Source organism: Ambystoma mexicanum, chromosome 6q (genome assembly GCF_040938575.1).
Source record: "Ambystoma mexicanum isolate Mex_15411 chromosome 6q, UKY_AmexF1_1, whole genome shotgun sequence".
Taxonomy (NCBI): domain Eukaryota; kingdom Metazoa; phylum Chordata; class Amphibia; order Caudata; family Ambystomatidae; genus Ambystoma; species Ambystoma mexicanum.
Genome location: NC_090937.1, coordinates 1,086,082,574 through 1,086,097,133, shown reverse-complemented (window position 1 = coordinate 1,086,097,133; position 14,560 = coordinate 1,086,082,574). Strand labels below are relative to the sequence as shown.

Genomic DNA, 14,560 nt, shown 5'->3' with positions numbered 1-14,560 from the left:
TGAACGATTTTAAAAAACAGATGGGAAATATTATGTTCCACACAGAAAAATGCAGAAAATTGTTCCCACTGGACCAAGCGTCAGCTAAGAGATATCCCAAATAATGTATTGGAGCAGGAACTTGAAGTATTCATACAGGGGCTAAAAGGGCACTTTCTGGCCTTATCAGATGACACTGAAGTTAACCTAGATAGAAAGAGTAGGATCTATTGATTATTTCAACAGAAGAAAAATCTCCCTGTTGTCTTAACCAGAGTTCATTTTTTCAATTTAAGGAAAAGAGGAAAAGATAATGAGAAGCCAGATCATCAAAATCTATACATTTAAGAGATGCAACAAGTATAATCTTGCGTCAAAATCTGTCGCAAACCACCCTCTTTAGGCTACAGAAACTGAATTTTGTTACGAGCTTGCTCTGAGATCATAATATAAGATACATATGGGTGTTCCTATGCAGTTCTTTTATAAAGGCCAGCAATTCTATTAATACTCTGGAAAAGGCCAGCAATTCTATTAATACTCTGGAAGAGGAGGCTGTGGCTCTGGCCAGCAGTGAAAGCCAACAACCTGCCCAGGATAAGGAAACTTTGTTGTCTAGGATATAGGAAAGGTAAGTGGCATTAATAAGCACAATAAAAGACTTTGGGATCACACATTCGAAGATGCACGTAAGGAAGCACCTTCAAAGAATATGTAAAATAACTGAACTGGTCTACTTTCTAGAACTACTGAATAGTAGCGCTGGCACCAGAGTGATGCTCCTGAATCAATGCGATTACCTTGATCATGTTTTTGTTGTTCAATGGTATTCGGAGCTGGTGGGAGTTTAACACAGTGGGTCTGGGGTATGGTCAAGGGTTTGCAAGATTTCATTTTCACTGGGGCTAGAGAAGCACTTCAAGTAATGTTATGATCATACCTCACACTATTGTTGTGTATGGCTTTTACCATTATTACTGTTGGATTCAAGTTCTTCATGATTAGTGGATGTTAAATAACAGTGTCTGTAAAGGTTAAATCTGATTTATGGGGTTGCTCGGTTTATTGCTCTGTGGAGGAGACCATTATTGACAGAGAATCATTTTGGAATTCCATTAAGCTGCTAAATCCTTACTAAGCACTAAACACTTTAATAAAAGGATAGTTAATAAGGCTAGCAAATTGCTAGTAGCCAAGCTTTGTAAAGCCTCTACTCGTAAGTTCATCCCTTGCCTCAAATATGCACAAAACAACCAGGCCACATCATAATAATGGACATTTAGTATATTAGAAAATTACTACTGCAATCTTTTTTCAAAGGCACAAATAAGCTTGCAAGCTTCTTTTCTTCAGTCACTCTTCCCATAATAACACTTTTTAAAATCTATTATTGCTGAAAAAGAGGAATCAGCAGTAAAAACCCTTCTCATGGGTAAGGCTCAGGACCCATTTGGCTTTTCTAATCTATTCTATAAAACATTGAAATCTTTCTTAACCCAGAAAATTATTTCACTCATTCAAGGAATCCTGCACAGTGTCACAATACATGGGCAAGTCGGCCACTGTGATCCGATTAAAACAAAAAAGATTCACCACTTTGCATGTTATCAACCTATAACTCCCCTCAACGTGGACGGCAATATTTATGCCAAAATACTGGCCTCTAGGTTAACAAACGTTTTATCCTAATTTATAGACTCAGGGACCAAATAGGTTTTATTATAGATAGAGGAATCCATCATATTATTAGGTGGGTAACACATTTGGTAAACTTTGTTTCACGTAGTAGTGTTTTGCTTTGCTGGCATACAATGCCACAAAAGGCAATCAACAGCATTAATTGGCGTAATACAAAAAGTGTTTTGGGGACATTTGGATTTGGCCCTCTAATTTGTGAAACTGATTATGCCTAATTTTCAAATTCCATACACAAAGCTAAGAATTATTGGCTCATGACCAAAGGTTCAATAGAATAATCCTGCAAACTCGGCAAAGCAATACACTATCCACACTTCTAATTTGCCTTAACTCTGGGACCGCTGGCAAAATACACCTGGGATAACCCCAGAATTAAAGGGATTCTGTGTAAAGGCTCTCCACGCGAATTGGCTTTATTTGCAGACAATGTGATATTATTTGTTTTCTCTTTCAGATGGATCTTTAGCAATTGGCAGTTTTGGTGACATTTCAGATGTTTAGATTAAAGCTAAGAAATATATGGGGTAAACTTAATAGAGGATCCAAAACAATCACACGATAACAGGAAAGGTTCCCATACAAATGGCTCACTAAATTATCTAGGGGTTAAGATTACCCCAAAGTATGGAGGTTATATTTGTATTTTATTAGGGTTTATATAGCGCTTTACTCCAAAGTGCTTTACATAAGGACAAAAAGAATACATAACAACAAGCATTAACAACAATGAATCAAGTATCGGAAAACAGTAATTAGAACAATTTACATGAATAATATGATATTACATGACTGGAATGGGGTCGTGGTGGGAGAGGTAGTAAAACTGTCGGAAGGGATGTAGGACCATCATGAAAGAGATAGCACAGGTGTTATGATGGTGATAGGAGGAGGTAAGATTTGAGAGACGTGTGTTAGGCAGAATCCTGTGCAGTTCCCTTAGGGAGCATTACAGGAGATTAAGACTACAGGTGAGAGCAATAAATCCCCTTTGGTATCAGTCTGTACCACAAAGATTTAGTTGGTAGCTGTGGCTGAGCAGTCAGACTTATCTCAAGAGGGAGATGAGCAGTATTCAGGGTTTACACAATAGGTCTACAGCACTATGGTACAAGGAAACACTGACCAAAGCTTTGTATTAAAAAAATAAATATATATATATATATATATATATATATATATATATATATATATATATATTATACACTTCTAATAAAACACATGTATCACAGTCATCAAGCAAGTTAAATTAAGTCAAAGGAAAAAATATACACACTCCCAAGTTAAATTGTAGACTAAGTGAAAACTGAGCAAAACGGCACAGTGAAAACCACACACAAGGGATAGTCTACCAATTCCTCACAAGGGAGGGGAGGGAAAGCACAAGTTATATAGAAATAGTTTCTTACACACCCTAGCAACACTTCCCATAAGTTTGTGAACCTGTTTAAGCAAGACAGTGCATCAGTATAGGCAATACTTAAATGAAAACTTAGCAAAACGGCATTTCACAAGGTTTAGAAAGGGGAAGAAAAGGGTAGTTATAATAAGTAGGTCACCAACACAGTTCTAGTTGAGAATCAATCTAAAGAAGGCAAATGTAGGTAGAGTCAGTAGGCCTGTGCCAGAGTCAGTGGTACAGGGCAAGGGCCCAGGAGACAAAATGTTCTCATCGCTGCAGTCAAGTCATTGGTTAACGATTTTGAAAAGGTGGATGCAGAAGTTGAAAGACAAAGTTAAGAGAGAGGGGCGGCCAACCCAGCAGGTAGGTAAAGGATTTAAAACACCTCTACTGCGACTGCGAAGAAACGGCGGCCTGGCGGAACAATGTATCTTAAAAATGAAGAAGTGGCTCCTGCGGTGGAGGTTGTTCTCGGTAGTTCCTGAAGTTCGGGTGATCCAGCAGAGGAAGAGAGGCTCTCGTCTTGGAGGAAGGTTCGAGTTACTGCACTACCAAGGGAAGAAACCAGCCGCGGTGCTGCCGGACGAATAAAAGGTACGCTCCTTTAAATCGCGGTCCGAGTGGACTGGTGCCTGGCTATCCGGCCTCCGAGTACTCGGTACTGGTGATTCGACCAAGGCAGGTCCGGGAAGGCGATTGGCAAACTGGTTGGCCCCACCAGCTCAAGGGAAGAAGGCTCTTGCAGGTGAAGATCTTCTCTCGTCGTGTGGAGAAAAGTGGTGAGACACTGCAGCAGGGCTTCACTGGTGGTTCAGTCGTTGCAGATGTCTTTGGCTTCTCTCCTCTTCGGCTTCTTAGTTCCAGTGGCAACGTCTTGCTCTTCCAGTCCTTAGGACCCTGCTTTTATGCAAAAAGATCCCCATTCATACAGCCTAGCTGTCACTCACACAGTGGAGTGGTCATCTTGGCGGGAGACCCTCCAGCCTATCAGGATAGAGTGCGACATGGGTTGCTGAGGCAACCCTGTCCAGGGGTCCTACACTCCCCCTCCCACACAATGGACCCACCCCAGACTCAGTGGCACCGAAAGGAGGGCCTCTCGGTAGAAGCCCGCCAAAAGGACGAACAAAGGATCCCAACCTGGTTTAGGAGTTTAGAGAAAGACAAGAGAAAGAAGTTTGTTACCTTAGTTTGTCCGATCATTCCCCAGATCGCCAGGTACCTGCCATCCTTATCTCCTTCGTGTCCTAGCGGTTGGAACCGAGTCTCCGGGCTCACCCACGTGAAACCTCCTCTTGTGTATTTAGAGTAGGACGCTCCTTGCCACTTTCCGCCCCATCTTTCCTTCAGTTTAATTGTATCTTATGCTGTTAGGTGTGTTTCTTGGAGCAGGGCTATCGAAAAATGTTTCCGTTGTAAGTAGGATTTGATCCGGTTTCGTCTCATGTAGGAGCCGATTCCCCTCACATTCCATGTCATTATTCTAAGTTGTGTGGCCATAGTCCTGTCTTATCAGCCCCTTTCTCCCCCCTCTTTCCCTTTCCTTCTGCGTTTAGTTTGTTTTTCCAGGATGCTTCCTCTAGTTTTGGCCGGGCGCCTCCTCGGTTCCGTTGTCGTGGTTTCTTTTAGCCCACTTCCCACCTTTTGTTTGCGGCAGACAGTCAGTGTAACAACGGGAACAGGCAACATGTATCGAACTGGTGCACCTAGCAGCTGCGTAGGACGCATAGCGCTCAGGTGCCCTCGTGCTTTCTACTCCTATTCAGGGATTCGGGCACGAACGGTTTCGTGCTGGCTACAGGCCGCACTGGTCAGTCCGTGGGTTAGGGCTGTGTGCTCGGTTGGGGGGGTCTAGCTCGTTCTACGGCCATCTGTCTCTGTTTTGGTGCTTCGGTGCTTTTGTCGTTTCTTTGTGCTGTTTCATATGCTCGTGTGGTCTTTTCTTTGTCGTCCGCCAGGTTATTTTGCTCTAGCTACATGGTGGCCACCGCAGGTGTTTCTAGGAATATAGCGCGTCCCTTGTGTATCACCTTTAGTCTGGATGGGTACAGTAGCATGTATTTCAGGTTGAGTTGTCTGAGCCTTGCTTTGATTGGGATGAAGGAGTTCCTCGCCTTCTGTACAGCCAGGGTGTATTCGGGGTACATGGCAATTTTGGAGCTGTCTCTCTCTATTGTTCCTCCTTCCGTGGAGTATTTGAGGATGGTCTCCCTGTCTTGGAAGTTGAGTTATTGGTCGTGGGTAAGAGCCCGGTGGTGGTCTTTTCTGTAGCAATCTGTGGGCCCTCTCCACCGCAAAGCCCTGTGTTAACTGGCTCGCTCCAATTTCTTGCTGCAGTAGTGCTTCAACATAGCCCGTCGGATTCGGGCCTTCTGCTTCCTCGGGTACCCCCAGTATCCTTATGCTGCTTCGTCTAGCGCGCCCTTCTGCGTCCTCGGATCTAGCTTCCAGCAGGCAACTTTCTTTTCTAGTTCCAATACTCTGGTCCTGAGGTCCACTGCGTTTTCTTTCGTTTCTTGGAGTGCCGTTTCTACGTTAGTTACTCTAGCCGCCAGGTTTCGTGCATCCTGCCTCATTAGCTGCATGTCCGTCTTTACCTCTTCAATTTTAGTGTCGATGAAAGTTTTGAGTGCTGCTATAGCTTCTAGTATTTGGCTGTCTTTGTTGGTTTCTTCCAATACTTTCTGGGGTTCGTTTACAGGGTCCCCAGTTTGCAGCACTTGGTTTGGTTTGGCGGCAGCAAATGAGTCCATTAGGGTTGTCTTCCCTTTGTTTCTGGAGGATGACATTGTGGCTTAAGTTTCACAGCTGTGTCGCTGCTCTGGTGCGTCCAGTGTCTCTGGGTCTTCCCTTCTGGCCCGTGTCTTTCCTGCTACTCCTAGTTTGTGCGGTCTCTTGGCATCTGCTCACTATGCTGTGGTTTGGCTTTGTCCCGTTTGCTCAGAGCTGGGGGTTAAGCTGTGTTTTTGTTATTTATGGCTCTTGTTTTCCCTTTGAAGCAGCTTGTTGTGTAGTTTGGCCTTCTGTTTTGAAGCGCTGTAGTGTGTTTCCCACGTGCTTAGAGCCTGTGTGTATTGTTTGGATCTTTGCTTACTGTCTCAGGCTCTTTTGAGTCCTGTTGTTGGGAGTTTTTGGTCCTTGTGTTGCGATCCAAGTCTTTTTTGGAGCCTTGTTTCTGTGTTGCATTTACTGGTGCCCTCAGTGGCTATGCATGCCTACATGCTCTTTGTGCTGTGGGCCTCCTTTGATTGTGTATGAGATGGGGGTCGTTGCTGCTGTGTTTCCCTGCTGGCCCCAGCCCCGACGCTGCTGGGCTCCTTGGTTCAGGTCCGTTTGTGCCCACAGTTGCTCCCCTTACTACTGTTTGGCTCCTTGCTTAGAGCTGTGGGCCCCTCTGCTAGTGAGTGTCGTCTATCCGCATCTGTAAGCCTCTCCTTTGCCCTCTGTGTGGTGCTCCGCTTCCCTCCTTTCCGTTGGTACCTGGGGTTGGCGTGCCCGCTCCCCCTCGCTCCTCTCTCTCCAGCTCACTGCTTCTCTGCACCGGGGGATCCGCTCCGCTGGCTTCTGGACTCCCAAGCGCTCTGTCTTCCTTACTCTGCCTTCCTTTGCGCCAAGGCGTGCCTCGTTGCTCTCCTGTGCAGCTCCGGCTTCAGGTCCTCACTTACTGCATACTTTCGCTGCCCTCAGGTGGTCCCTCCAACGGTCTCGTTCTTCCTGTCCGCTTCCTTCTGTTGGGTGCTGCGACCGGAGTGCCCTTCCCCCCTCCTCAGCTGCGGCTTCCTCAGGCGGCGCCCGCCATTTCGGATGTTTCCAGGGGGGCCCGTTCGGGAAGGCGCTGATCTCTTCCGCTGGTCCGATTTTCACCGCTGTCAGTGGCGCCTTGTTGGGAATGGCTTCTAATTCCCTGGGATGCCTTTGTTTTTCTTATGTGAAGCAGTTAGTCACTGTTGCAGGATCGTATTGTAAAATCTCGGCCGTAGCTCCGCTCTATTGCCTCCTCACTCCATGAGCACTAGGCCACGCCCCTCCAGGGGCATAGTGCCTTATACCCAGAGCTTACAGTCTCCAAATATTCAAAAGTCAACTTGAGACAACAGCGGTTCCTGAGCAAAGGTCCTGTGCAAGCTGGTTAGTTCACCGGTTGGTCCATGACCACCTCCGAGAAGGCTCGCTTACAGGTTAGATTGGAGGTGCTGAGAATAGTTAGTGCCACTATTCCAATGGGTCGAAGCACCTTTGCAGACCTTCCAGGTTCGTTCAGAAATAGGGGATCCAACAGGACGACAGGAAGCTCAGGAGACCAAACCTTTCAGTGGGTCACCAGTGACTCCTCGGTTCTGCTTCTTGGTTTCAGGATACTTGGCTCCTTTCCTAAATTCTGTGTGAACTCAAGAGATCGACCTGGAATGGGTGTTAGATGCCTTCTCTTTTCCAGAATCTCCTTCACGCCAAAACAAAGAGGACCCAATGAGAGATCTACTCACATGAAGCCATCCCAGACGTGGACCAATCACGGACCACAGTGGTCCCAGTCATTCTCAACACACCAGACATCCTTGCACCCAGGATGTGTATTGGAACTAGACAGTCCAGCCCACACCCTGGAGGCACAACACAAAAGGCATGCAGAAACCCGTAAAAGCTTTGGTTTCCACGGTGTCTGCATGACCAAATAAGGAATTTCCCAGGTCTGCTCGACCTGGGGAAGGCAAAGGGACAACATGGCCAAAGGACAGAACAAAGGACCTCGTGGCATGGCCATTTTAGGCAATGCCACTGTTCTGGGCCAAACATGGTAAACGCGGTATGGACCATACAAAAGGGTTAAAAATACATGAAAAGTAACAGCTGCCACCAGCTCTGTCCAAGGCACATTTGTACATTCACCGAAAAATCCTTTGAGGGTGTCTAGGCCCTTAAAAATTCAAATGGGATCCGAGCGCGCAGTACTTTAAGGTACTTTGTGCACTGATGAAATGTTGCTAAAGAATGGCAACAAAGTGAAAGACTAAGGGAAACAAAGTCTCCCAGTACAGACTGTCTTAATGACATGGCAGTTTCCCCATAACAAAATGAGCAAAAGCCCAGCGGAGTACAGCAGCAGGCTGGGATCCACTAGAAAAAGTCAGGCTAGGATGGTCAGACAACAGCAAAATGTTGGGGGGGTTCACAACTGGATGGAAAATTACAGATAAATGGAAATATTTCCTACCACCTCCTGAATGGGTGGGTTCAGTGTTACAGATGGTGAAGTCCAGGTTTTCTTAAATGCTGTTCTAGATCTGAGGCTTCCTTTTCAATAGGATTTCCTAATCATCTATTAAAGTCCCTGAGCAAGCTAGTGTAGCAATTAGGTGTATTCATTGGGGCCGGAAGATGTACCAAGTCCTCATTGAACCCAGGCATGTTATCTAGTGGACAGTAAATCAGGATGAAATTGGAACAACAGTTCTCCTTAGAGGTAAGCTTTAAATGCACACTTTCACAACCCGCACACTCAATCGTCGATTCAGAAAAATGAAGGTTGGACTTTTAAGCCAATTTAGTAGATATTCTGACCCAAAGGTTGGCAGCATTATTTAAGGAGGCTCATGAATCTGGGGAAACCGCCCCTTTCTATGAGGGAGCTACAGTGATGGCCCTGGGAAAGATTTAGGTACTTTTAATAATGTGCCCTGACAACTCTTAATGTGGACTCTAAAGTGCTGAGTAAGCTGTTGTCCTTGAAGCTGCAACCACATATGAGCAACCACATATGGCAGCTCTTGTACATAACGATCAAAGAGGCTTTATGACAGGTCGAAGTATGGGAACAACCCTCAGCAGAGTGGTACATGTTATGCAAGAATACAAGCGTGCAGATAGAATCCATGTTATCCTTTACCTAGATGCAGAAAAACCTTTCGATTCAGTAGAAGGAACTTGTGTTTTCGATTGGTTGGAAGCCACACATTTTGTATAGTGGATCGATTAAGCGTCTACATTTGAATACCAAGTAAAGATTTACGACTGGATTGGTGGTGTCAGAGGAGTGGGACATTCAGGGGGGTAGAAGGTAGGGTTGTCCCTTGTCACTGCTTTGTTTTGGTCTGATAATAGAGTCCATGGCAATGCTTTGCATAGAGGGTTGAAGAGGTGGGGTGTTGAGGTGTCTGGATGGGGGCATATCACAACACTATACAATGATGATGTATTGGTAATTTTGCAGGACCAAGCCCAGGGTATTCCAATGATGTCGGAGGTGATTGAGCGCTTTTGCTTCTACTAAAAACTTATTAGCAACTGAAACAAATTGTGTTTGTTTCCAATAGACGCTCTGCGTCGGATAACCCGGGAGGAGTTGCCACGGTTTCCCTAGATGTGGGTCACCACCTTATTTAACAAGATTTAGATGACCACTATCAATACACTATAGTGAGAGTGGTGAAGGGGCTGAACTGCTCGACTGGTTTCTAAAGAAGTTGCCATTGTCTACATTCAGTCATATTAACATTATTTAAATTATTATAGACCCTTGATTTCTGTATGTTTTTGCAGGTTCTTCTGTGGACTTCCCCGCGTCCATGTTTAAAACTATTCCAAACATTATACTGCACTTTTGAGATGTAGGAATACGAGCTCCCAACTTTGCCTTATATAGCTTCTCAATTGCATTTCGTAAAACAATAGCTGCAAATTGTTGTTAATTCAAAAAATGTTCTTCTTGGATATCATGTTAATCGTTCAGTTAGACAATACTTATTAATTGATAAAGCCTCTAGCTTAAAATCCTTCCCATATTTGATAACTCTGGGGAGGAAGATATGGGTTACAGCATTTATATCCTGGCTTGACCCCATTCCAATAATGACAGAATTTGGTTATGGTATTTTGATAGGTCAATGAAGGAGGTAACTCAGAGGTTGAGAGTAAGGGGTTTGTGTATTCACAGAGGACCCATGCTGATAATGTGTTTCAGACATTTATAGAGATGGGTGACTTGCAATTTTCCCAGATTTACAAAGACGGCACATAATAGTTGCCCTTGTCTACTACGAGAGCCTAGGGAATTAGCCACCATTAGAACTTTATTACAGATTGTTATAGGTCCACAGTCTGTCTTAGATCTATATAATGCACTCCATGCAGTCAGACTTATGACTACTCTCATAAATGGGAGGCAGATATTGGACGAGAATTCACATATAGTGAATAGTAGGTGATTTGCTCATAGGTTAAGAGGGTTGCTCATAATGCTAGATTAAAACAGATACAGCACAATTTCATGCACCAAACTTACATTACATCAAATCCACATGATAAAATGGATAGGTCATATTCTTATATCTGCCACAAGTGTCAAGGGAGTGACGCCTCTTTCGTCCATTTGATCTGGACATGTTCCAGAGTCTTTAGATCAGATTTGAGTACTTCTGATTTTTTTTTATTGGGGCAGACCCAGGGAAAAGAATTGAGATAAAGAGATACTTAAGTTTGTGAAATTGCGATTTGTACTAGATGAGCGTTACTGTCCAGGGCCTGAATACCGGTTAACAGAAATGTAAGCATGGGAAATTGTTGAAATGAATTGTCTCGGGAGGATAGCTCAGGGGCAACGTGCTCGCCTTGGAAACAAGACGACACAGAGCAACACAGGTTCGATCCCCGGGTCTGCGCTTTGAAACCTTTAGGTATTAAGCGCATTATAAATAACCTATCATATCATAAACAGCAAAATAGGATGGACCAGGCTGATGGAGCTATGATTCAGAAAGGGTAGGCAGGTTGATTGATAAGCTGTGTGTTCCGCCTGATACATACCCTCTGTGAACCTCACAACAGTGTTCATTCACATTTGTCCCTTTCATTGGTGTTCATGTGTAAGATACATGTATGTTAGATACTGATAGGGAAGATGTCTTTATTTTAGGATAGGTTCACAGTATCATGATCTTTATCTACTGTATGTCGTAATTCTGCAGTGCACTGTTAGCAGGTATGACGAATGTGCAGTCTTTTATCATCATAGGACATTGCTAATGAATGGATTTAGTTTTGTTGTTTATTTGAAAATGTAGTTTACACTGTTGAAAGAATGTATTTTTTTTCAATTTTCATAATATTCACAGAATATGCCTTAAACAGATCAAAAAGCAGACTACCTTGCAATGTTTACTTCTACGTCTAATGTTGTTGGTATATATATTTTTACAACAGATTCCTCTGTATATTTTATATAGTGTTTGTTTTTTACTGTAAAGTTGAGCTGCTGGTATATCGTAATAGAAAAGATCATAAAATAACATTTTGAACTGTAAAATATGTAACATACTTACTGGCAAATGTTCAAGTAATGGTGTCACACTTTCAGAGACGTATATTATACTTCCATCCGTCAAGATTGCTAAAAAAAAGCCATCAAGAGCCTGCAAAATATGTAAATTCAGGTTATCTCAAAATAAACTATGTATCAAGATACAGTGTAAACTAAGAAGAACAGAAATGCATAATCAGTTACCCCAATAATTGTGAACAAAGACATATTTGAAAATGTTTTTCTGCTGATCTATGAGTGGTTTACAACAATTTTTCTAAACAGTGTAAGAGACATTGAGAGCAGTATTACAGATGGTTGTGCAATCCTGAACATTCAGAACGCCAATTGTTTCTGACAAAAAACAAAGGAAATGCATGACTTTCGTCAATTATACGTTTGATTCACCTGCGGCCAGTACACTCACTATTAAGACATGCTTTTGGTCCATACACTTATAATAAAAGCTTTGCTTGGCTGAGAGGTACTGGGACACATCTGCATATCTTCTATAGTATTCACATGAAGAGCAAAGGGGCAGTGTAATCAAAATGAGAAGCAAGAAGGTACCTAAGAGGAAAGCACATCAAAAGAAAAATAACACAATTGATAGGATCTTTAAAGCCTCGACTTGATGACACAGGTGTGGGGGTGGCAGGAAGAGTCTAAAAAGAGGACACCAACTTATCAGACCAGAAAGGAAAACAACTGGTTTTCAATGGAAACAAATAACAGGAAAGACAAATTCTGGCAAAAAGCAGAGTGCAAGTCTGACATTTAACATTGTCAGCAAAAATGTGTTACTTCAGGAACATAGAAGAACTGGCATGAGGGTCCAAGAAGACACCACCAGAAGCTTAGAAGCAAACTGTAATTTGGTTGACATCTAAAAAGCCATAGAACTGTCTGATCATGTGGCATGGTGGAAGTTGTGAACAACTGATCCATGGAAAACTAATTGTAGGAATATGTACTGCAAGTGTTTTGAAAAATGTGCGATCATCATTGGTATTGCAATGTTCATTTTGCCCATCTAAGAGTCTGGCTCCGGACTCAATACTTAAAGAGAATAAAGTAATGTTGAAATATCGAGATTTAATGTATTTCGATGGCCTCAAGAGTTCAGACTGAGCTTAGTACAACAGAACTAAATCATCATATCATTTTACCCTGGTTACAATGCGGAGACACACAAATTATTACTATCTTTTGGCGGAGTCAAAAAAGGGCTCAGATACATGCTAAAGTATTGTAATGGGGCAGATGAATATGCAGGTAATATCCACTGTCGCTACTCAGATGAGTATGCAAGTACCAATTCCAATTCCTGCCCATCGCCGGTATCGTCCAGGTGAGAAATTATACCAGCTGAGGCAGCCTTACCGCCCCAAAAGTCTAGAGTTGGAAGATAGATCCAACTAAGACCATGAAGATGTCATTATGAATAGAATAGATGTTGTAACAAGTAGGGTGACAGGTATACATTATAGGCATATGTACATATAGATATGAAGAGCACATTGGCATGAAGGAAATATGCACACAGACATGAAGGATATCTGCACGTAGACATGAAGAACATACACACGTATATATGAAGCCCCTAAATTTATTAACATTCATGAGGTCAAGACACAATATGGCGAAGAATGAGCCAAGGCACAGCCATTTTCCTAAGCGCACAGGGAATAGCAGGCCTAAAAGCCAGCAAGGACTCAGACAAGATGCTCAATTCATAAAACATGTTTATTGGGAAGCTCAGAGCTGTTTAGACAGTAGCTCACAGCAAGTGTAAAGGTCGGAAAGGAAAAGGTAGTATTAAATTAACAGAATGAAGGCACAAGATAACGGTTCCCAGGATGAGCAGCGGTAGACTTTCCAGTAAATCAATTCTAATGAGAGCACAAATAATCATTGATGGCCAAGTGTACCAGAGTAGTAAGCCAAAAGACCTAATAGAAAGTAACTGACTAGCGCCATGAGTGGCCACAAAGAACACAACATGCATGATCTATTTAGCTAAAATCTCAACAAATCGAAGGAAATCCACTCACTAACACGGTACCCTAGCATGTGACCCAAATATGGAATACACTGGCCATTCATTACGAGCCAAACACAGATAGGACACATGCACATAGACACCAGAAGGCACATGTTTAAGTTCAAAGGATAGGGAAGTTTGAGCTATTAACCAACCCCATTTCCCCATGCGTTTTGTAAACTGATAATGTAATGTGATGCCAGTTCTGATGTAATTGTCTAACAAAACTCGATTGCAATCATTTTAAATTTGAGAGCTACGAGATGAAATGCTTGTATGCTGTTCCGGTTTAGATTTGTTGCTTGAATAAAGCTGTATTTTGACATGCACTGATTCCACCAACATTGAGTATTATTCTAACTAATTGTGTAATCCTGGGCGCACTTCTTCAGTATCATTGCTGGTAGCGTGACTCTGCACACCGAATCCCACACATAACAGGTGTTATTTGAAAATCCTGAGTTTATTTAGCACTGTGTACAAAGAGAGCATACATTTTAGATTAGTCACTGGCTAGTCTGTAGTTACTGAGGCATATGTCCAAATTACTTTTATGCAGGAAGGAGGGAAGTTTTTATCTGCTTCAACATTTTAGGTGCTAAGGTCAATAGTAAAATATGAAACATGACATGGTTGGTGCCTGCTGAATAAACACACTAAATAATAAAATAGTTTTACATTTAAGTATGATTTGTAGAACCTAAAACATATGCTTATTTCAATAAAAGAGCACAATAAGGATTAAGAATAGCATGTGAGAATAGATGTTTTACATTTTTTTCTAAAAATGTAGATGAATTAAATGTATTGCATTGAAGGATGTCGCGATTCAGTTACCTGGAAACTGCAAGTGAGCGCGTACTCCTTGGTCTCTCAATTGCTCCCGCTGCACTACAGTGCTTCTGTATGTCCACCTACACACCAAATAGCAAAGCCTAGTCCAGCTTTTTGAAAGTGGACTGAAGCATGATATCCTGCAATACAATTAATAGTGCAGCCAAGCCTACTTAACAAAGATGCCAGAAAGGGTCCACGGCATACATTTCAGCTAAACGCTTTATTTTAAATACATAATAAAAAGACTTTGGGAGAAAATCAGAAAGATCACTCTTAGAGCGCCATTGGACATAGTACATCAGTAAATTCC

The 14,560-nt window shown here is 42.7% G+C and overlaps 1 protein-coding gene across 11 annotated transcripts in view; it reads right to left on the bottom strand.

Annotated features, from left to right (window-relative positions):
* The window catches only part of CLOCK (clock circadian regulator), a 2,930,945-nt gene that overhangs the window by 1,740,528 nt on the left and 1,175,857 nt on the right, over positions 1-14,560 (bottom strand). For all 11 annotated transcript variants that reach the window (XM_069631637.1, XM_069631640.1, XM_069631638.1 and 8 more), the window contains one exon: positions 11,392-11,481. In XM_069631637.1, the coding sequence (XP_069487738.1) occupies positions 11,392-11,481 (90 nt within the window). The remainder of the gene's footprint in view (positions 1-11,391; positions 11,482-14,560) is intronic.